Genomic DNA, 23,953 nt, shown 5'->3' with positions numbered 1-23,953 from the left:
TAGAATTTATATTAAGTACCTGTCGTGCCAAGCAGTGGTGGTGCACGCCTTTAATCCCAGAACTCGGGAGGCAGAGGCAGGCGGATCTCTGTGAGTTTGAGGCCAGCCTGGTCTACAGAGTGAGTTCCAGGACTACACAGAGAACCTGTCTCAAACAACAACAACAACAAAGCACTTGTCTTATGTAAGGTATAAATAGGTATAAAATTAGGTCCATTTCTGAGCATTCATGTGCTATAAAGATCTTCATATTTTACTGTTTGTAATTAATCGAAGTTTTAAATGGCTCTGAGGACAACATGTAGGAGCACACGTGTGAAAATGCCATAATGAAACCCAATAACTCATATACTAGCCTGAAAATTTAATTTAAAAAGCAAAACATTTACAAGATCTAAGAAGTATAAAAATTAAGTACCTGTAACTCCAGCTTCAGGTGGTCTGGCACCCTCTTCTGGCCTCTGAAGGTACCTGCACATGCGTGCGCACGCACACATATACACACAGACACACATACACACTCAGAGACTGACACTACTGAACACTGAAAGAATACAGGAGTTTCACAGTCTTATATCAAGGGAGGAGGTGGGGACTAAAGGAAGCATCAGTATTTGTCACACTCACTACCCTACCGTTGACTAAAGTAGTGTTTCCACTGAGAGTTTTTATTAAAGTTTTCAAACATTATATTTTATGCATTTTTTGTTAGAGGATATAGAGCAAGATGGAAGCTCAAATAAATCCGCACAGACGACGTAGAGACTAAACTGACAGAAGCGATGCCGTGGTCCTCAAGAAGAAATGGACTGGTTCTGTGATGGTGCGGGCTGCTTTTTCACACAAAACATTTTCCAGAAAGCTTTCTGGAAACGTTTGTGACATAAGGGGTACAAAAAAGGATTGACAAAAGAATTGAACCACTGCAGCCAAAAGGCAATGTTGTACCAAACTGATTTGGGGCGCTTCCCCCTGGGATAAGTTGAAAGAACAATTGTAAACAGACAATACGGAGCCCAGCACATGCCAAAAGCAGCCAGGAGGATGGCCAGTGACCTGGCTAGTTTTCTGCCTCTGAGCAGCTCCATGTGCTCCCTTTGGTGGAGCGCTAAGGATTCAGACCGGGAGAAGGAACCTACTTTGAAGGCAGCGATACTGCTATTCATGTGAGTTCTTATGGACATCAGGACACTGCTCTTTCTTTGAGCACTTTCTGAATGAAGGGATGTGGCTACTTCCTTCGATGTAGGCAGAGATGTCCTGGAAGCCATCCTAGCTCTGGGTAAATGTCCAGAGTCACTAGAAGAGGTGGAGATGAACTCTGCCCGGCTGAGGCACCTACTGAGGCTCCCACGCTTCCACAGGCTCCAGTAAATTCTCACATTGAAATAGGCCACTGAAATGATGGGGACCAGGAATTCACAGAGTGACGTGATGGCAAGAATGTACCACTCTGTAACAAAGCCAGGCTCACACTCCTTTGTGCTGGTCTTGTTCTTCCAGGAGTCTGAAGCCAGAATCATTGGGCCATTTACCAAGAAAGCCAGTATCCAAACAACCACCATCTGAGCGACAATCTTCACAACACCAGTGTGCTGAGCCCTATAAGACACCTACAAGAAACCAGACAAATTAGTTTGGGGCTAATGAGAACACATGGAGCACCCCACAGGCACTCACAAGTTCCAGGGATGTGCAAGAGACATCATTGATTAGCACAGTGTGTGGCTTTCGCCCAGACGAGAGGTCAGTGGCAACAGACCTTAGCCAAGATGGAAACTTTCTCGATAAATTTCCAGAGAAAACAGAAAACCTCAAAGTGAAGCTTCAAACACCATAGCAAGGCCAAGAACACTATCTAAGATAAGAAAGCACTTTTCTCAAAGTCTGGTACGGTGGCATAAATTTATAATCCTAGCATATGGGCAATGGGGGCAGGAGGATCCCTGAGGCCTCCTGCCAGGCAGTCTAGCCTAATTGGTGAGCTCCAAGCCTAAGGAAGACTCCGTCTCAAAGGAAGTGGATGGCAGTTTTAAGGATGATAGCTGAGGTTGTCTTCTAGCTTCTACACACACTTGCATGCACACTTGCAAACACATGGCACCTGCCCACACATGAACACACGCATATACATACATGGAAAGGTGGATGGTTTTTCTTCTCACCACATGCATGCATACACACGTGCATGTCCACATGTATACCCATGAAGAGAGAGAGAGAGAGAGAGAGAGAGAGAGAGAGAGAGAGAGAGAGAGAGAGAGAGAGAGAGGGAGGATGGGGTAAGAAAGGAAGGAAGGATTTTTTTCTGACTCTAACAGTTACCCCACCACAGTCTTCCAGTTGCAGCCAGCTGCAGACTTCAATGAAACAAAGAAGTCAATGTCAGAATGCATCTAAGTAGGCATATGGTGGGATGATGTTTCATCAATGAAAGCAATGTATCTTTGGGAATTAATATCAATAAACATGTATAGAGAAGTGTGTGTAGCATATTATATGGCAAAACCCATTCTGCACCATGGTCACAGTTTTTAAAAGTTTGAACCTATCTGATACTCAGGAAGAATACAAATGCATTTATCCATCCACACAGGAACCCCAGGGTTAAGGCAACAACAAAAATAACTCTTGCTAGTTTACATAAGTGATCCAAAAAACTCTACCAGGGAACTCCTACAGCTGACAAATACTTTCAGCAAAGTGGCAGGATATAAGATCAACTCAAGAAAATCAGTATCCCTACTATATACAGACGATAAAAGGGCTGAGAAAGAAATCAGAGAAAAATCACCCTTTACAATTGCCACAAACAACATAAGATAGCGTGGGATAACTCTAACCAAACAAGTGAAAGACCTGTACCACAAGAACTTTGAGTCTTTAAAGAAATAAATTAAAGAAGACATCAGAAAATAGAAAGATCTCCTGTGCTCTTGGATAGGTAGGATCAACGTAGTAAAAATGGCAATCCTGCCAAAAGCAATCTACAGATTCAATGCAATCCCCATTAAAATACCAGCACAATTCTTCACAGACCTTGAAAGAACAAGAATCAACTTTGTATGGAAAAACAAGAGACCCAATACAACCTTATTCAACAAAGCAACATCTGGAGGCATCACCATCCCTGACTTCAAGCTCTATTATAGAGCTGTAGTCCTGAAAACAGCTTGGTATTGGCACAAAAATGGGTAGACCAATGGAATTGAATTGAACACCCTGAAAGTCAATTCAAACATGTATGAATATCTGATCTTTGACAAAGACACTAAAAATATACAATGTAAAAAAGAAAGCATCTTCAACAAACGGTGCTAGCATAACTGGATGCTGGCATGTAGAAGAATGCAGATAGATCCATGCCTATTGCCATGCACAAAACTTAAGTCCAAATGGATCAAAGACCTCAACATAAATCCAGCCACACTGAACCTCTTAGAAGACAAAGTGGATGGTACCCTTGAACAAGTTCGTACAGGAGACCACTTCCTGAACATAACACCAGTAGCACAGACACTGAGGTCAACAATTAATACATGGGACTTCCTGAAATTGAGAAGCTTCTGTGAGGCAAAGGACACAGCCAGCAAGACTAAAAGGCAGCCCACAGAATGGGAAAAGATATTCACTAACCCCACATCTGACAGAGGGCTTATCTTCAAAATTTTCAAAGAACTCAAGAAGCAAGTCTCCAAAACAACAAACAATCCAATTAAAAAGTGATATGCAAGCTGGGCAGTGGTGGCACATGCCTTAAATCCCAGGACTCAGGAGGCAGAGGCAGGTGGATCTCTGTGAGTTCAAGGCCGGGCTGGACCGATAGCCTCCAAAACAATACAAAGAAACCCTGTCTCGTTAAAAAAAAAAAAAGTGAGGTGCAGAGCTAAATAGAGAATTCTCAACAGAGGAGTCTAAAATGGCTGAGAGGCACTTGAGAAAGTACTCAACATCCCTAGCCATCAGGGAAATGCAAATCAAAACAACTCTGAGATACCATCTTATTCCTGTCAGAATGGCTAAAATCAAAAACACCAATGACAGTTTATGCTGGAGAGGATGTGGAGAAAAGGGAACACTCCTCCACTGCAGGTGGGAGTATCAACTCATACAGTCACTTTGGAAATCAGTATGGAGATTCCCCAGAAAAATGGGTATCAGCCTACCACAAGACCCAGCAATTCCACTCTTAGGCATATATCCAAAAGTGCACATTCATACAACAAGGACATCTGTTCCACTATGTTCACAGCAGCATTATTTGTAATAGCCAGAACTTGGTAGCAATCTAGATGTCCCTCAACCGAAGAGTGGATACAGAAAACGTGGTATATTTACACAATGGAGTACTTAATATTCAGCAGAAAAAAACAATGGAATCCTGAAATTGCAGGCACATGGATGGCACTAGAAGAAACCATCCTGAGTGAGATAACCCAGTCACAAAAAGGCAAACATGGTATGTACTCTCTCATATATGGATTTTAGACATAGATCCGGGGAGTGCCAGCCTACAATCCCATGGCCAGAGAGTCTGGGGAACAGAACCTTTATCCAGTGACTGATAGAAGCAGAGGCAGACTCCCACAGCTAAACACTGAACTGAACTCAAGGAACCCAGTGACAGAGAGGGAGGACTGATGAGCAAAGGGATTAAGAATGGACTGGTTTAACTCCCAGAAACAGCTGACCTGAACACGGGGTAGCTCTTGAGTCCCAGACTGATGGCTGGGAATCCAGCATGGGACTGATCAAGACCCCCTGAATGTGGGTGTCATTGAAGAGGCCTAGGTAATCTATTGAGCCTTGGGCAGTAGATCAGTATTTATCCCTGGCATACAAGTGGACTTTGGGTGCCCTTCCCACAATGAGAGATGCATTCTCACCTTGGACTCTTGGGGGAGGGTCTAGGCCCTTCCCTGAATGAAATAACAGACTATGGACACCCACATGGAGGGCCTCACCCTTCCTGGGGAAATGAGAGGGTATTGGGGTGGTGGGAGGGTGTGGGAGGAGGGATGAGAAAGGGAGAGGGACCTGGGATTGACATGTGAAGCAACCTTGTTTCTAATTTAAATTTAAAAATTAAAATTAAAAAAAGAAATAACTCTTGCATCACTCCCAAGAGACTGCACAAGCAGAAAGGCACTTGGCTATGCTGGAGAGATGCTATGTGTTTCTGAATACTCCCAGGGCACTTCAGTCTGTAGGTGTTTCCATCATAGCTAAAACTGAGAACAGTCCATGTTGAGAGACATGACTACAGCAAGTGTCATGTGTGTGTGTGTGTGTGTGTGTGTGTGTGTGTGTGTGTGTGTGTGTGTGTCTGCATGAATGTGTGGTTTTCCTGTGGATGACAAGGCCAGGCTTCCACAAGAAAGGATTAAGTTAGGTTCTACAAGTGAGTGTTACCCTTTGTGATCTTTGTGTCAAACCGGAAATCTTTAAGATGATCTTTGAAAAATCTAAAGGCATGTAAAGACTAATCATTCTGTATCACTAATCATTATCTCAGCCAAGATATCAAATCCAGAGCCCTGCACATGCCAGAGAAGTGCTCAACTACTGAGTTGAATCCTGGTCATTCACTTTCAAGGCAAGAACTCATTACTTAGCTCAACCTGACCTTGACGTCATTGTCTAGCCCAGACTTCCCCTAAACTCGAGGTCCTCCAGCTTCTGTCTCCTGTAGTGCATGCCTGTCACAGAACAGAGAAGGGCCTTTTGGTTTGCTTTGGTTTGGTTTTATATTTATTTTTATGTGTAAGGTTGTTCTGCCTGCATGAATGTATACCACATGTTTGTGTGGTAATCCCAAAGGTCATAAGACCCCCAGGGACCAAAGTTACATTATAGGTGGTTGTAAGCCACAGTGTAGATGCTGGAACCAAACTAGGCTCTTCTGCAAGAGCAACAAGTGTAGAAAGAGGGTTTTGATTGTTTTTGTCCTGTGGGTTTCAGTCTCTCTGAAACTGTGAGATCTGCAAGCCTCCTTCCAGCTCAAATGTTCTGGGTTTTCCCATGTCCTCATCACTTACAGGAAAAGAGGTGCAAGCCACCCGCTCTCATTCTCTCTAGTTTTCTCTGTGAGTTTTCAAACCTCACCATGCATGGTTCACATTTTTGAAGAGAAACATGACGGCCCCTTGACTTAATGCACATGCATGCCAACGGCTGTCATAAGAGAAAAATGGGGAGTAATTTTTTAAGTTTTTTTTTAACTGTGAAAGAATGTGACTCACTGCCACCAAGCTGCTGCATCTCTGAGAGTGAGCACAGAAGTAAGCTGGCCAAAACGATACTTACCACGAGCTTCCATGCACAGCTCAGTCTTTTACCTTCTCCTCGTCACACTAATTAATACATCCCTTGCACTAAGTCTAATGGTTATGAAGATGGGAACAATACCCAGATGGTCACAAAATTGTGTTTAGTTTTTTAATTGCTCTGCTCAGCCTTTGTAATGGTATAAGGCAATATGCTAGAGGTGCCCTCTCTCATTCATTATGCATAAGGTTGATTGAGATAATGGACATCCAAGGGACTTGAGAAGAGGATGCCAATGGCAAAGTCTCTTCATCTCTGGGGAGCATTCTTGACAGATGACAGTTCAAGCATTGCTGGAACCCAAACCCAGTTGATTGGAGTGGCCTCTCTCAAATCAATCTCATCATCTACAAAACATGTACATTATTCAGAATATTGCCGCCCCCCCCCCGCCTCCTTCCCTACCCCAGTGAAAGAGGCAAACATTCTGTCATTCATGTTCCATTTGGGAGACCTAGAGGCTTACTGGAACTTTATGGTATTAGTAATCAGATGAGTTCCTGTGTTCAACTGCAATGAGTCCCCAAATTAGTTATATTGCATCCTATCCACAAGTACCTGTGAATGTGACCTTATTTAGAAATGTGTTGACTGATGAAATTAAGTTAAGATGACATCATATTGGACTTAGGGTTACCTTAATTCAAGAAAGACTGATGTCCTTATAAGAAGAGGAAAAATAAATGACACACGTTCCCTACTGATTTCTGCCTATGAACAATTAGTTAATGAGGTCCATTTGTCCGCTGAGCAGTCTGCCACCATTTTCTCATCCTCACGTAGAGATTTTTGTCATGCAGCTCACACTGTGCTCTTAGGGACCTAGGTGCCCAACCTTTTCCAAGTTTACAGCCTTCACTCAAGGCCACATGATGACAGAGAAATGGTTGTAGTGAGGCGTCCCCAAGCCCAGGATGGCCCACACTGAAAGACAAGAGAAAAGCATGGAAGGTCTTCCTAGAGCCTTCAGACAGAGGACAGTCCCATGGCAACCACCCTGATGCCAAACTTGTAGCCTCCAGAGCAAGGAGAGAGTAATTCCTGCTGTTTCTAGTAACACAAACCAAGGCCCTTCACCAAGGAGCCCTCCAACGCTATTCTTCATGGTCTAGATTTCATTGCGAAGTTTCTTTCTTTATCTGAAGGTAAAGGAACAATCTTCTTGCCCTAGCTTTGTCCTACACTTTAATCCTATTTACTCCAGCTGTAGTCTATCTCCACTGATCATCTTCTTCATCCACTGCTGGTCCAACCTCACAGAACCTAGCTCTTCCGGAAGACACCTCTAGACAACATTATAGCCATCTGAATTGAAGTTTCATTTTCAAAATTATGGTCTTCCAATTTTCTGCTTCTCAGGTCCAGTTCCATGTTTCCCAGTACCATGTCCTCTACTTAACAGCTACAGGCAAAACTGACTTTCCCACTAACACTGCCTGAGAGTGCTCGGGAATCTTGTATTTATCCCGAAAAAGTACAAGTGCCCTCCTAGTACCCTGCCACTGTTTACACTGCTTCACATGTGGGGTCTGTCTTGCACTCAACTCTGTGTTCCTAGGAACAGAGGTCTAGTCCCCTATGTCTTAGCAAATTGGAAGCCTTCACTGCCAGAGAATTCCTTAGAACAAAGCCATAATGAACACACACACACACACACACACACACACACACACTCCCTCACTCTGGTTATCTTTCATCATCTCTTAGTAAGCCCATTTTCTAAGTAGATAATGTGCTGTCCCTTTTTGTGTCCACCAACTTGAGAGTAGGCTCAAAATCTTGGACAACCAATGGAGAAAACGGAAGGAGCCTCCAGAAAAGATTTAAGGGGGTGGGCTGCAAACATGACTTGGGGGTTAAGAGCACTTGTGCCTTTCAGTGGACCCAGGCTCTGCTTCTAGAATCCACCGTAGGCTTCCCACACCCACCTGTAGCTCCAGCTCCAGAAGGATATGAAGCCCTCTGCTGGCCTCCTCAGGCAAGTGCACTCATAGGCATATACCACACAGATACACAGACACATAATTAAAAATTTTTAAAGGAGTTATGAAGATTTGTAAAAGTCACCTTGAGCTGGGAATTTGTGGTTCATGTGTTTAATCCCAGCACTCGGGAGGTAGAGGCAGGTGGATCTCTGTGAGTTCAAATTTTTTTGAAAATTTTAAAACACAAATGAGAAGTGTTCTGATTTAATGTGACTTCTAAACACTTGACTATGCCTAAAGCAAGAAATGTGCTTTTCCAACATAACCAAATAGACAGAAGTATCCATTGAATAGTGGTTGCCTGCATGTTGTATGAAGTCCTCTAATTGTGCCTATTCTACTTTCTTCTTTAGTCTTTTTTTTTTTTTTTTTGGTTTTACGAAACAGGGTTTCTCTGTATTGTTTTGGAGGCTGTCAGTCCAGCCTGGCCTCGAACTCACAGAGATCCGCCTGCCTCTGCCTCCCGAGTGCTGGGATTAAAGGCGTGCAATACTACCACCCAGCTTCTTTAGTCTTTTCTATTCTTCCCCATTCTATGTTGCTTTAACAGATTAAAAAAAAGAAAACAAAAACAAACTGGTTACAAGCCAACAAACAGTTTCCATTACTCAACCCTAGGACAAGTCTAACCTTTGGAAAACTGAAATTATTGGCATCTGCAGCATTAACCCAACATTCCTACTTTCTCTGTGGTTCGCCCATACAGAATGCAGTGCGCTGACAGGGATAATGTTCCCTGGCAACTAGCAGAGTCAGCTGACTGTCCTGTGGTCCACCCATACAGAATGTAGAGCACTGAAAGGGATGAAGACGACCCCCCACACCACCCTGGCAACCAGCAGAATTAGCTGATGTTCCTGTCCCACCCATTTTACTCTTTCTTCTAGCCAAATTGTAGCTCAGCTAGATACCGCATTTCCCAGCTCCTTTTGCAGTGTGGTAGTATTGTGGGACCAAGTCCCACTAATGAGATATGAGTAGAAATGACAGTGAATCCATACCAATTGTTTAAAAGAAAATTCCATTCCTGTGGACTTCTATTCTTTTCTATAATAGAAACCAGAATACCAACAGCCAGATTTTTATCAGACAGATGGTAATGGCCAACAGCAAAGTCATCACATTATTGGCCATGAAACAAATCTGGCCTACCACTTGTTTCTATAAATAAAGTTTTATCAACAACCAACCAGTACACTGCCCTCCAGACACATATCCCATAAATCAACTAGGGATATTCTGTGCTGCAGTAGAGTTGAGAACACCATAGGTGCTACAAAACTGAAAACATTTACTATTGGGCTCTGGATAATAAATGTTTGCAGCAACCTGACCTATAGTGGGCAGGGTCACCCTGTTAATGTGGGGGCTGGGAGGTCCCAGGGTGACCTCCTGGAGTGGAACTTTCTATCTTTTCCAGACTACTCTGTGAGAGTAAAAGAAAATTTTCTATAAAATACTGATTGAGCAGCAGTATTTCAGAATCTCTTTGTTCCAACAGTTTGTCTTTTATTTAATCTAAGTTTCTTGGAGCTTCCAAGTCCTCTCAACACTGCCAGCACAGCATTTGGTTATCAATACATAACCCATGTATCTCTGGCTCTGCCTCCATCTAAATCACTACCATTCCCCAAAAACTTACATCAGTATCTTAGCATTTAGCAAAGTGAACCATACAATAGTCCCCCAAAGATTTGTAATCCTGAAAAACCTCAATACACCCCCCTTTTTGAGACTCAGAAGGTCACCTCAGTGGAAAATTCCCCAAGGTCCCCTAGACAGGGAGCAAGGTCAGATTGAAAAGACTATCTGGTCCAGAGTGCTGATGCAGGACACCAGCAGGCTGTTAAGATAAGTTTAATCTTGACCTTGTGGTTTCTCCAGGAAGGGTGAGTTATGCCCGCACTTCTTACAATACCCCTATTGTTTGCCCAGATCTGCACCTGCAGTGGCTCTGCTTTTTACAATACCCCTATTGTTTTGCTTGCCAAAATTATGTACATAAAAAGAAAACTGTCCTAAAGCCCGGTGCGCTCAGCTAGCTAAGGCTGCTGGAGTGCCTGCAGATGCCTGTGTGAACAATAAACTTCTTGCAGTTTGCATCCAACTGTCTGGTTATTGAGCTCGGGACGTCACGGGGTATTCAGCCTGATAACTTCAGGTCTTTCAATCCTAAGATCCAGGAGTAAATAAAATCAAAGGTTGCAATTAAGGGCTGGGGAACTTGCTCAGTGGGGCAAGCATTTGTCAGGCAAGCATGAAGACCCAAGTTCAGATCCTCTGAAGCCACGTGGAGCAAGACTTCAGTACTCCCAAGGAGAGGTAGGAGTCAGGCATGGAAGAAAGCCCAAAAGTTCACAGACAGGCTAGCCTGGCATACACAACCGAAAAACAACATAGCAACCTTGTCTCAAACAAGGTGGAAGGTAAGACCAACAGCCGAGGTCGGCCTCTGACCTCTGCCGCACACACACACAGAGAGAGAGAGAGAGAGACAGAGACAGAGACAGAGACAGAGACAGAGACAGAAACAGAGACAGAATTGTATTTATTCTTCTCTCATACATTATATCCCAACCAGTTTCTCCTCTCTCTATTCCTCCCAGTTCCACCCCCACCTCCCCTCCCCTACATCCACTCCTCCTCCATTGTTTGTAAGACTACAAATCTCTGCCCCACATTTTTGTGGCTCCTTTTACCCATGCCCTATTTCCCCTTGCTGGGAGATTTATCTTGCTTCAGAATTGCTTCTAACTCACCCATGAGGCTGCTGCAGACTTTGGCTAAGTTCAGCTTTCCTGTCACACACCCTAAACTGGCCATGCTGTATCATCTGTCTTGTGTTCTGATTTTCTTACCCATTCACTCCGGGATTCTTTCTAGTTGCCCACCAAGTTCTATCTTGAGGAAAATACTGGGGTCTCAACTTGGCTGTGGTATGAACCTAGAGACAACCAAAGAACTGAAGACTCTGTCTGGTAGCATCCACAGGGAGAGAGAGCCACACAGAATAAAAGCCAATGAGGACTTTAGGCCAGTTATCAATAGGATTAAGAGCTTCAAACTTGTTCAAATCCCTTATATTCATCCTCCAATATGCCCAGTACAGGAATATATGCATGGCCTAGGGACCCAGAGTTTACAACTACATAATCCTCTAAGGAAAATGAGTTAACTTTGTGACTTACAGCGTTTGAAACTGACTGGTATCGATCGTAGCTAATGAGGACAATATTGTAGACAGATGCTGTACACAAAAGATAGTCAGTAATAAGCCAAAACATGCAGATTTCACTTCCAAAATTCCAGTTAAACAACGTGTGAGGGATGTACAGAGGGATGGAGATCATACCTGCACAGGGAGGAAATGAATTAAAAAAACGATGTTGGACCAGCAAGATGGCTCGGTGACTAAAGATGCTTGTCACTGAGCTTGACAAATCCCCCAACCCACATGACACAAGGAGAGACCTAACTCTGACAAATTGTGCTCTAACCTATACATGCATAGTGTGGCATGCTCTCTCTCTCTCTCTCTCTCTCTCTCTCTCTCTCTCTCTCTCTCTCTCTCTCTCACACACACACACACACACACCACTAAATAAAGATATAATCGATTTTTAATTGTTTTAAAAAAACAGTACACATCACTGACTAGAAAAGAAGGTATATTCTAGTGGATACATCACAGAATGACATGTCTGGACTCAGTGAAAATAGCTTAGTTATCACTAAAATTCAGATAACTTTCCTTCAAAGACGTGCATGGAAAACCTTGGTCTTTGCCGTGATTGGATGGGGAAACCTGTGGACTTTTGAGGAGTTTAGTGCCAGGATTTAGGTCACTGGAGCATGCATTGAATAAAGGTGTAGGACAGAGGTCTGTCAGTTTTAGATGTAAGTGCTCACACACACACACACACACACTCACACACATACATACACTCACACACTCTCACACACATATACACACACTCACACATATACACACTCACACTCTCTCACACACATACACACACTCGCACACACTCCCACATACACTCTCACACACTCACACTCACACACACACACACACACACACACACACACACACACACACAGGTTCCCAACCCTTGCCATCAGACACCATCAGGAGCCAAAGCAATAGATCACCCAAACTTGGATTTGGATTGTCAAACTGTGATCCAATCTTTTTCTAAGTTCATTACCTCAGTTATTCTGTTGTTGTAATGCTGTGCCGACAAGTTATATACAAAAATTGTTCATTTTTACCAAACTGAATAAGACAAGTACCCCTATGCACTCTTTAAATGTTATTTTTAGAATAGTTGCCACAAATAACATACCTGTGAGAGTTCCTTATTTCTTCCCAAGTAAAGTACATATCCTAGCCATATTTCAAGCTGTATCCATCAAAATTGGTCTGTATGTTCTCTGTTTGTGACCCCTCCAGCAGCATAGCCTGTATTTTCCCATCCCCCTGCTTTGCTAACCTTGTTCTTCCTAGAGTGTCTCCTCTTTTACACCTTTATGGTGGAGATCAAATCTCAGGCCTCATGCTAGGCCCAGCTGCTCTCCTCCTTGTCCCCATTCTCTGCGGAACTGCATTTACTCCTGTCACTCTTCCTGCAAATCAAAACACCCACTTCCTCTGACACCCTCTTGGAAGGTCTTGTCACTTACTCTCAGCAAGTTTGCCATTGTTTTTAAATGTTTTTTGTGCAAATTAATTATACACAATAAATAAAGGGTTTCATTGTGACATCATCATGCATGAAAATGTATTTTTATTGTATAACTCCCTCTATTGTTCCTCTTCCAGTCAGTACACTTTCCTCTCTCTTCTCTCTCTGTCTCTCTCTCCTCTCTTTCATTGTGTGTGTATGTGCGCGTGTACATCTAGGTGCATGAACATACAATGAACATACAAGTGCACATTTGAATGCACATGGATGCAGGTCCACTCTCCTAGGTGGGCACACATGTGGAAGCCATAAGACAATGTCAGAATATCTTTCTCAATTGTTTCTCCACCTTATGTTTTGAGATAGGATCTCTGATTGAAACTGAGGCTCATTGCGTTAGCCAGACAGGCCTGCATCACCAACTGTCTGCCATTCCCTTACGTAGTTCAAATAACCTACTGCTTTATGTTTCAGTTATGGGGGGATGTGGTTTTATATGGGGGTTTGCTTTATTGATACAGGGTCTCACTGTCTAGCCCAGGCTGCCCTCAAATTCACTGTGTAGCTAGGGCTCTTCTCAAAGCTCCGATCCTCCAGGCCTGGGGCTGAGATTCCAGGAATACACTACCACCCTGGGCTCCATGCATTCAATGATCAGAAAGCTTCCCTGAGGTGACTTTTACATCATCAGGCAGGGAGGGTGAGGGCAGGAAGGGCAACTATGACAAAAAGTAGGTCCCCAAGGGTTTTTTTTTTTTTTAGATAAAGTGCCTCAAACTGAGACATTCATATTTTGGTTCATCATTGTGGCTTCCCGTGCTCCCAGGATGTATAGTTTCCACCTGTACACTCATGTCTTCCACAGGAGAAATGAGTGATCACTAGACACACTGACTTAAACATTGAAGCGAGACCTGAGACAATCTCTTTTCCATGTTCTTTCTGAATTCTATGAAAGAGGAAGGATGTGCTAAGGTTTCTAGAAACTGCTTTTAAGAGCCGGGCGGTGGTGGTGCACGCCTTTAATCCCAGCACTCGGGAGGCAGAGGCAGGCAGATCTCTGTGAGTTTGAGGCCGGGCTGGACAGATAGCCTCCAAAACAATACAAAGAAACCCTGTCTCGTAAAAACCAAAAAAAAAAAAAAAAAGAAACAAAAAGAAACTGCTTTTAAATAATAGCTGCCTTAGGGCATACTAGTCTGTTCCTGGGGAAGGATGTGAGTGTGAGTGTATCTGAATGTGTGTACATGTGTGTGCATGCCTGTGTGTGTGTGCGTGTGTGTGTGTGTGTGTGTGTGTGTGTGTGTGTGTGTGTGTGTGTGTACCTCCACCAGTGCATAGGCCAGAAGACCACATGGGGAGTCACTCCTCTCAGGAGTAACTACGTCATTTTTGAAGACCATGTCTCTCACTGAACCTGGAGCTCCCTGATTCGGCTAAGTCGAGCAGACCAGCAAACCTGGGGATCCCCTGTCTCACCTATCCCAGCATATGTCACTATGCCCAGCTTCATAGGTGGCCGCTAGGGATTGAACCCAGGTCTCATGCTTGCAGGGAAACAAAGACTGGGCCATCACACCAGACCCACTCCTTTGGTTTGGGTAAAGACCTGCTGCATCCATGTGCTCCGCGGTGTTTGGCACAAGTGGCCTGCTCTCAGTTCCTCTCTCTATGGAACAATGTGACAACGGTGATGCCCGTGGCTCATTCCAAAGAGTTTCAGAGAAGAGCATCGGAAACATTTCTTAGGCAGGTCTGCTCCTGCCAAGTCTGCTCTGAAACTTTGCTCCTGGATGATATTGCTAAGGGAAAGCCACAGATCTCCATGGCTACAACAGTGAGCTTTTCGTGTGGGATTAAAAAGAAGTGAGGGAAGTCAAATAAGCCAATTAAAGGAAGGTGCTGAGGGGAGACAGGAGGAAGAAGGGAAGTGGGTGTGAGAATAAAGACAAGGAGCTGTGCAGTGGCCCTGCCCCTCCCTTGCCCCTCCCTTGCCCCTCCCCTGCCCCTCCCTTGCCCCTCCCCTGCCCCTCCCCTGCCCCTCCCCTGCCCCTCCCCTGGCCCTCCCTTGCCCCTCCCCTGGCCCTCCCCTACCCTCCCCTGGCCCTCACCTGCTGTTCTTGCAAACACTCCACCCCAGCTCATAGGCTGCACAACCTCCTCCTCACATCCCTCGAACTTGGCTCTGTTGTTCAGGTGTCGTTCTCAGTGAGCCCCAGCCCTCCAGCTTTACACTGGACCCCCTTCCCTCTCCCCCTCCCCCACTCTCACCCTGCTGTACTTCTCTGAACAGCAGCTGTCACCTTTAAAATGCTGCATATCTCTCTTATCTCATGCCTAGTAGAAATGCAAGCACCACGAGGGCGGGCGAGAATGCTTGCCTGTCTTCTCACTGGCTTTAGAAATGTGTGACTGTTACAGGAATGGGCTGAGGGCAGCGAGGAGTTCAGTCTCCCTTAAAAGTGACACCACTCTGGTGTCTCCCGCCCCTTCGTCAGTGCCGAAAAGTCCATACACCCTCTTAAACAACAGTGAGCAACGGTGAGAGGAAGGAACGGCCTCAATGTTGAAGCCTGTAGAGTCATCTCCCAAGAGGGAGACGCGTTGGGGGGGGGGGGGGTAACGGAGAGAGTGCAGGGGTGCTGCGGACTATGCGCTCATCACCCTCCCGTTTTATCCACAGAGGCTTTCAGACTTACGGAGGAGCTCTATTTAGAGATGGACCTCCAAAGGAAAAACTAAGGGTAAATGATTCCATAAAGTGGGTCCCTGATCTGATCGGTAGACTGGCGTCCACACAAAAGGAGACAACACAGAATTCTCTTTGCACACACCCTTTGGAGCAAGATGAAGAGAAAACAGCAGGAAGGGAGACTTCTCTAGGAACCAAATTTGCTAGAACCTCGACCTGGTACATCTCAGCCTCCAGGAGGGTATGAACACAAATTCCTATTATTTAAGCTTCCAAGCCTGTGGCATTTTGTTATAGTAGTTCAGGTAGATGTGTACAGAAGCCAAGAGAAAAACCCTGACCTAAACTGGTGTGAAAAGGCATTTTTAAAAAAAATCTCCTCATCCTAAAAAATTGTTTCAGGCTTTGTTGGCATCAACCACAGCTTGCCTCTGAAGAGACTTTCCTGACCATCCAGCATATGGCTGATCAGGACATAAATGCCCACAGATGGGGACACTGGCTACACAGCAGCATTTTTTTTTTTTTTTTTTGGTTTTTCGAGACAGGGTTTCTCTGTGGCTTTGGAGGCTGTCCTGGAACTCGCTTGGTAGTCCAGGCTGGTCTCAAACTCACAGACATCTGCCTGCCTCTGCCTCCCGAGTGCTGGGATTAAAGGCGTGCACCACCCAGCTCACAGTAGCAATTTAGTAGGCATTTCCGTCTATATTTATAGCCATAATGTACTAGTTACTTTTTTCATTATTGTGATCAGATACTGGACAAGAAGGAACTGAAGGGTGGCTGGGTTAATTTTGCCTTTTGTTAAAGGGCTACAGAGGTCACAGGCCAATGGGACTATGAAGAAGCTTGGAGCATGGTGTCAGGAGTCAGGGGTCCACGAGAAGTGAGACTGGGATATCAAACCACAAGGCCCACCCTCAATGACTTATTTCCTCCAGGAAGTCTCCTCCTCCTCCTAAAGTTCCTGCAACTTCCCCCAAATAGCGCCACCAGCCAAGGACAACATGCTCAAACACACGGGCTGTGAGAGGATGTTCGCACTCCACCCACAAGAAACAGTATTTAGATGAGATAATGCACCATGAGATAGCATCCAAGACAGCAGGCACACAATCTCTCTTCTAAACACCACTACTTCTCAATAACACATTCAGCCTAGGCAGCTAGTTACTTGACTTCTACAAGTTTAGAGTCTCTGCAAGGGTCTGGTTCTGAAACTTGCAAGAAGAGTTCACAGAGCCAAAAGGGACCACAGTCCCAAATGCATCTGAAGATTTAATCTGTCTTACCGTCACCCCACGGCTCTAGAGCCTACTCCAACCATGAGGAATGGCTGGCTTAGTAATTTTAGGGCTGGGGGACTGAAAGATGGCTCAGCAGGTAAAGGTACCTGCCACCAAGCCTAGACTCACATGGTGGGTAGAAATAACTCCTGAATGCTTTCTTCTGGCCTCCACATGCCTGTCGTGGTACACCACTCACCCAATCCATACCCACCCCCACCCCCACACTAAGTTAATAAATACAAAATTAATGTATTATTATTATTATTATCATTAAGTAGCTGACTTACAGCTGCAGAAAACCTCTCCTTCGTACAGAAGATTCAGATCTTATTACACAAAGCTCTAAGGGTCTGTCCCATTTACTGTCCCACAGTGAGTGCTGTGTTGAAGGAGACCTCCAGAAGAAGCTGTCCGGGAAGAGGAAATGCGAAGGACAAGATTGGCAGGTGAAAGAGGCTCTTGGACGATGGTTCAGTTGGTAAAGCACTTTCCTTGCAAGCAGGCTGTCTATCCTAACTGGTGAGTCGCAAGCCTCTGAGAAACCTTGCCGCAAAGGTGACAGTACTCCTGACGGTGAGGTTGATTTCTGGCTCTCACATGCACATATACACATCCACTTTCATAGGAGCTTCTACAAACACAGACAGACAGCAGAGAGGGAGAGAGGGAGAGGGAGGGAGAGAGAGAGAGAGAGAGAGAGAGAGAGAGAGAGAGAGAGAGAGAGAGAGAGAGAGAGAGAGAGAGAGAGAGAGAGAGAGAGATCCACATAATTGTTTGTTTTTGGAGTCTCACTATATAGCCCTGGCTGGCCTTGGATTTAGCAATCTGCGTGCCTCTGCCTCCCCAGAGCTGGAATTAAAGGTGTAGGCCACCACAACCAGTCTGCAGGAATACATTTTTAAAGGATAAAAAAGAAGTCCCATTGGCCTGCTCATGATTTCTCTCGGCAGAAACAAAGCATGCAGGTGGAGGGGACCACCAACTCTGCTAAGTGGGACCACCAACTCTGCTAAGTGGGACCACCAACTCTGCTAAGTGGGACCACCAACTCTGCTAAGTGGGACCACCAACTCTGCTAAGTGGGACCACCAACTCTGCTAAGTGGGACCACCGACTCTGCTAAGTGGGACCACCGACTCTGCTAAGTGGGACCACCAACTCTGCTAAGTGGGACCACCAACTCTGCTAAGTGGGACCACCGACTCTGCTAAGTGGGACCACCAACTCTGCTAAGTGGGACCACCGACTCTGCTAAGTGGGACCACCAACTCTGCTAAGTGGGACCACCAACTCTGCTAAGTGGGACCACCAACTCTGCTAAGTGGGACCACCAATTCTGCTAAGTGGGACCACCAACTCTGCTAAGTGGGACCACCAACTCTGCTAAGTGGGACCACCAACTCTGCTAAGTGGGACCACCAACTCTGCTAAGTGGGACCACCAATTCTGCTAAGTGGGACCACCAACTCTGCTAAGTGGGACCACCAACTCTGCTAAGTGGGAACACCGACTCTGCTAAGTGGGACCACCAACTCTGCTAAGTGGGACCACCGACTCTGCTAAGTAGCCACACCATTTCTCAGAGGCAGGCTGGCTCCTGGCCCAAGCCCTGAATGGAACCCTTGTTGCCTACCTTGGACCACACCCATCCTTATGTGGAACCATCTTGGTTTGAAGGTTCCCAGTTCCAGGCTCTCTCTACCTCACCCCTCCCTACTTCGGAGTCACAAAGGCCTCATCCTCACTAGGCCAAAGTGCATCATCTCTCTTCAACGCCGAGTGTGACCTAAAGGTTATACAACTCTATGAAGGAAGAAGACAGCGATGTGTGTTTTGAGCAGACTGCTGTCTGTGTCTGTGCACACTTTACACACTTGCAAATTTACCCATGGAGACCAACATAAAAGCATCTGTGGCCGAAATGTTAGTGGGAGACAAGATTGAAGAGAGAGGAGGGAAGGTTGTTGATTTAAAGCGTGCACGCGCGCTTGTGCGGGAACACACACACACACACACACACACACACACACACACTGTACTGTAGTTACCCTGGGATGAGCATTGTGAAAGGAGGAGAGCCCAGCAGGCCAAGTGTTGGGCTCACAGAAAGTGATAACAATAAGGGAATGCAAATGATTTTTTAAATGATTTCTAAGAAAGAGGAACCTGATTTCTGTGAACTCTTGCAATCTCGTGCTGCTATGGTACTTTGGCGTATGTAGAGCTGCTGATTGCTGGGTGGGTACGATTCTGTGCTACACAGTACACTGAGAGTGCTGTCCCATAACTCATCCACTCCTGATCATGCTGGCTTCCAGCAGACATATGATTTCTGTTACTTCAACACTGGATACAAAGGAAACCATAGGAAACACTTAGGAAAGAGTACTTGTAAGTCTATTAGAAAATAGTTCTGAAGACAAGCTAACCATGACACTAAAGTAATTCTAAAACTATTCTGAACTCATTTATTCTATAAAAAATAAACTTTTTCAGATGAAACTTGTCCTATTACCTATATGTACAGACTTTCCTTTAAAGTGGCATACACGCTGGGTGTTGGTGGCATACCTTTAATCCCAGCACTCGGGAGGCAGAGGCAGGTGGATCTCTGTGAGTTCGAGGCCAGCCTGGTCTACAGAGCATGTTCCAGGACAGCCTCCAAAACAATACAGAGAAACCCTGTCCAGAAAAAAGCAAAACAACAACAACAACAACAAAAATAAAGTGGCATACACACCCTTTCCAGAGACCTAACACTTTAAATTTTTCTTCTTAGTCCCTTACAATCCATACAGACCCTGAAGTAACAAGACTTTAAGGCTTTAGAAATAAATGATAGTTTGAAAAGATTATTTGAAATAAAAACATATAACTTACCCACAAAGAAGTCTGAAATAGCCAAATTAAGGAAAAAATAATTGCTTCGATGTCTAAGGTCTTTGTCCACCACAAAGGCTAAAATGACCACAGCATTGCCCAGAATTATAGCAAAAGCAAGTAGGGACATTAAAAATGCCAAGGGAACTTTAGCAGCCAGTGGCAAGCTGCCAGTGCCGTTAGCATCCAACATCATGACAAATGATGGTCGGTAGAGCAAATCCACTTGGCCAGACAGGTCTAACAAGCCTGCTTCCCAGGCTGGTGCCTCCACATATATAGAGTCTCCCACTCAAACCAACATCTTCGCATCTAATGATGATTTCACACTACTTCCTGGTTATTGATAATGATCAACTTGCGGCAGCAGTTTCCTTTAACTGACACTGAAAAAGTGTTTCCACAAGACAACAAAATGTTGTGACTTAAGCAATGCAATTCATCCAATCCCCAGTGAGAGAGGAATATTACATAACATCTAAAAAACATGATTTATACATCTTATGGGCCATAAGATGGATTTGAGCAAGGTTTTTTTATTTTTGAAATAGAGATCCAGCTAAAAATTTTCTTCTGGCCATACAAAGGTACCAGGGGTTAAGTCTCATCATTCTCTCTCTCTAAAACAACCCATAAGAGGATGGGCAGTGGTGGCACACGCCTTTAATCCCAGCACTCGGGAGGCAGAGGCAGGCGGATCTCTGTGAGTTTGAGGCCGGGCTGAAGGATGGAAGGTGGGGGGTGGAGTAAAGGATGGTCCTCCCTGACTATAGGCATTAAGGAGATGCTTGCAGACATCTTCAGAGCTGGTCAGGGAAGGGTAATACTGTCAAAATCTAAAACATCTTCTGGGTGGAAGGGTTGGAGTTGAGAGCTGAAAGGACCAGACAGGAATATGTATTTCAGAGAAGCCCAGAAAAGCACCAGGGAACTACAAAGGATTCTCCATTTTAAGTGCTCCCCTGGTACTGACCAGCAGCATCTGGAGGGAACTTGTATAGACAGCAGAAGTATTAGAGAAGATGAGAGGGCATGGTACCCAGTGCTGACATCAGGCTGGTTATTGTATCTGCTCCCTTAGCCAGATGAAAACATTCATTGTTGCTGAGACATTGTGTAGTACACTCATAGAGGCCTAATTAATCCTGCACTAAGTATTTCTTGGGTTCTGACCATCAACTCCTAAGATCAAAACTCTATGAGAATCAAATTGTTCTCAAATAAGTTCAATGCAACTCTGAACATAGTTCAAGAATACATGAAGGTAGCTTATGGTTATTATCCCAATTACTGAGGAGGTTGCGGCAGGAAGATTGATGTGAAGAGACCATAAGGCCATATTAGGCTACTTTCTGAGTTCCAGACTAACCTGCACTACAAAGTGAGAAGGTATCTCAAAAAGTAAAAGGAATTAGTATTTATAGACCGTAAAATAATCCCAAGCCAAAGAGGTAATTACAACTAATATCAGACGTTTCAAGAAACAAGCCGAGAAGCTCATAATAAAGGAACAAATCAGATCCCAAAACTATGAACATTGCATAGTTATTAGACTAATGAGACAAGGCCACCATAATACTTACTATATCTGTGTTCTATTCTTGGAGAAACTATGTAAAGCTATAAAGATGAATTTAAATGTTCAAAAACCATAGAAGAGAGAGCTAGAGAGCCTTAACTGGAAGGATTAATGGAATACCAGATACCACAGAGGAAATTAGTAATGAAATGCAGAGATTAAAGATTCTTTTATTGAAAATTAGGAGAGCAGCACCAGGCTGCAGGACAGCTTGTGTCTCGGAGGAGTCCCTGAGGAAAGAGAAGAAAAAGGGGGAAACATGCTTGAAAACTTAATGGCCAAAAACTCCAAAAGTTGGTGAAAGCTATAAATCAGGAAGCTCAATAACCCTAGACCCAAGAAACAGATTGAAAACTACACACGGCTGGGGGACAGAGCAGTCACTGCAGGGCTTGCCTTGAAAGCACGAGGACTTGAGTTTGGTCCCCAGAACCCATGTTTGAAAAAGTCAGACATGGTGGCACTGAGACAGGCGTACCACTGAGCTCACTAGCCAGCCTTGGGGAGCTCCAGGCCAGTAAGAGACATGGTATCCAAACCTAGGTTGACGCCTCCTGAGGAATGACATCTGAGGTCAACCTGTACTCTCTGCACACACCTAACACCCTCATACCTATGTGCACACTTACAATAGTCACAAAAATAAACTACACGAGGGCCATCATATAAAATTGGGGGAGAAAATTAAAACTAAAATTGCAGATACAACAGTGCTAATACTTGGTGTGGTAGTGCACAGCCTGAGCCCCAGACCTTAGGAGCTAAAGACAGGAAGAACAATTGGGAACTTAAGGGGATCTTCTGCTACATAGAAAGTCTGAAATCAGCCAGGGCTGCATGAGATTCTGCTCAAAACAAAACAGAAAAGGTGTTATTTTTAAAAAGAAAATCAGCCAGGCAGTGGTGGTGCATGCCTTTAATCCCAGCACTCTGGAGGCAGAGGCAGGCAGATCTCTGTGAGTTTGAGGTCACCCTGGTCTACAAAGCTACACAGAGAAACCCTGTCTTGAAAAATAAAAAAAGAAAATCTAAACAGTAGGTGGTGGTAGGGCATATAACCTACAAAATATAAAGGCATGAATGCCACCAGGAATCCATGAGTAGTTGCAACATCTTTCAAGGGCTAACGAGGAAAAGAAAATGTCAAGTATTCTATGTCTAGTAAAATAAAACCTTAATATATTGTATGAAAAAATCCAATTAAAAATATCTTTCACAATCAAACCAAAATAGGGCCAGAGGGATGGCTAAGCCCTTGCCTTGTAAGCAAGAGTACCAGAGTTCAGATCCCCAGAACCTTCCTTCCTCAAGTTCTTTGCTCAGATATTTCCCCAGAGCAATGACACGTGATTAACAGAAGCAAGGCATGATGTGTATTATTCCAACCTAGTTGCAAAAACTCCAAACCAACTGATGGGCTAGGTCATCTGCTCCTTGCCAAGAGTCTGATCATGAAAATATTTGGCTGTTATCATAGAAGATATCAACCCCTCTCTGTACGTGTCTAAGATGGTGCCTGCCATTGGAAATGAGTCTAAAGTAAGTCTTACACTATCTCTCCTTGCTAATGGCACTGTTATCCATGAAGAGACTTAACCCAAGGGAGCTATAGAAGGAATGACTTGGATGGCAATGGAAACTGGATGTGGATTCATGGAACTGAAACAGTCAGTAAGATGGGGATAGTTCCTGAATGTGTATGACAAAGGGAAAGTCTAGTGTGAGGATTCCTTAAGAGAACCCACAGCAAAGGAGGAGTGACATTCTCTCTTAGTTTAGATCCCCGATGCCTCTTGAAATGCAAGACACCATTTTCCAAAACCTCCTCCTTTGGAGAGGCAAGAAGGGAACATTATGTCAACCAACTCTGAGAAGTACACACATGCTGCGAAGAGTGATCTAGAACCTCAGGACAGACAAGCGGATGGAAACTCTGGCTAAAGCTCCACGGACCAGCACTCCTGCAGCTCTGTTTTCAGTCACACTTCCTGAGGTTGTTATTAAAGCCCCAAGTTAGGAATCAAGCCCTGGAAACCCATATCCACTGGGAGCTGGGCAGACCAATGGATAGTGACCTGAATGAAGTCTAGATGCCATGGGCATGAGGGTAAGATTAAGAAAGGGACTGCGATGAGGTGGCAGAAGTCTATCCTCTGCAGGCCTTTTCTGTCCAAACCTGACAAAGTAGAAATAGCTCTTCACTCTGTCCCTGTGGGTAGAAAGCCACAAGATGGCATAGAGACAGTTTAGATAATGACAAAAGAAAGGAAGCTTTATGGAGACACATTCCTGAAAAGTCAGAAATCCTCCACGGGTGGCTGTGGGAAACACCGGGGCACACGATCATCAGTGCACACCCTAACCTACATCCATTTAGCTGTGGCTCATACTTGTGAGTGAGGAAACAAAAACTATTGCATTTTAGTTTATTTCTTAGTCACAAAGAAAGAAAGGGAGTGAGGGGAAGGGAGAGAGAGAGAGAGGGAGGGAGAGAGAGAGAGAGAGAGAGAGAGAGA

The 23,953-nt window shown here is 44.6% G+C and overlaps 1 protein-coding gene across 2 annotated transcripts; it reads right to left on the bottom strand.

Annotated features, from left to right (window-relative positions):
- Positions 1-576: 576 nt before the first annotated feature.
- Hrh4 (histamine receptor H4) lies at positions 577-20,120 on the bottom strand. 2 transcript variants are annotated; one of them, XM_005065368.3, is made up of 3 exons: positions 19,859-20,120; positions 11,501-11,664; positions 577-1,613 (listed from the first exon to the last, which is right to left on the bottom strand). In XM_005065368.3, exons 1-3 carry the CDS (start codon positions 20,052-20,054, stop codon positions 795-797), a joined length of 1,179 nt encoding a protein of 392 aa, XP_005065425.2. In that variant the 5' UTR covers positions 20,055-20,120; the 3' UTR covers positions 577-794. The 2 variants fall into 2 exon arrangements, with proteins under 2 accessions (XP_005065425.2, XP_040613631.1); XM_040757697.1 differs by lacking the exon at positions 11,501-11,664 and having other exon boundaries at positions 1,500-1,613.
- Between the last annotated feature and the right edge of the window lie 3,833 nt (positions 20,121-23,953).

This window comes from Mesocricetus auratus, unplaced genomic scaffold, assembly GCF_017639785.1.
Source record: "Mesocricetus auratus isolate SY011 unplaced genomic scaffold, BCM_Maur_2.0 Super-Scaffold_100015, whole genome shotgun sequence".
Lineage (NCBI taxonomy): Eukaryota > Metazoa > Chordata > Mammalia > Rodentia > Cricetidae > Mesocricetus > Mesocricetus auratus.
Note: the sequence above shows the minus strand (reverse complement) of the source record. Positions and strands in the feature narration are given on the sequence as shown.

Excerpts from the sequence above, each read along its gene's own strand:
- Hrh4 (XM_005065368.3), bottom strand. The coding sequence starts at position 20,054 with ATGATGTTGGATGCTAACGGCACTGGCAGCTTGCCACTGGCTGCTAAA. Across the intron at positions 11,665-19,858 it reads TATTTCAGACTTCTTTGTGG|GTATGATCTCCATCCCTCTG; the intron begins GTAAGTTATATG and ends CTCCCTGTGCAG. Across the intron at positions 1,614-11,500 it reads ACCAGTCAGTTTCAAACGCT|GTGTCTTATAGGGCTCAGCA; the intron begins GTAAGTCACAAA and ends GGTTTCTTGTAG.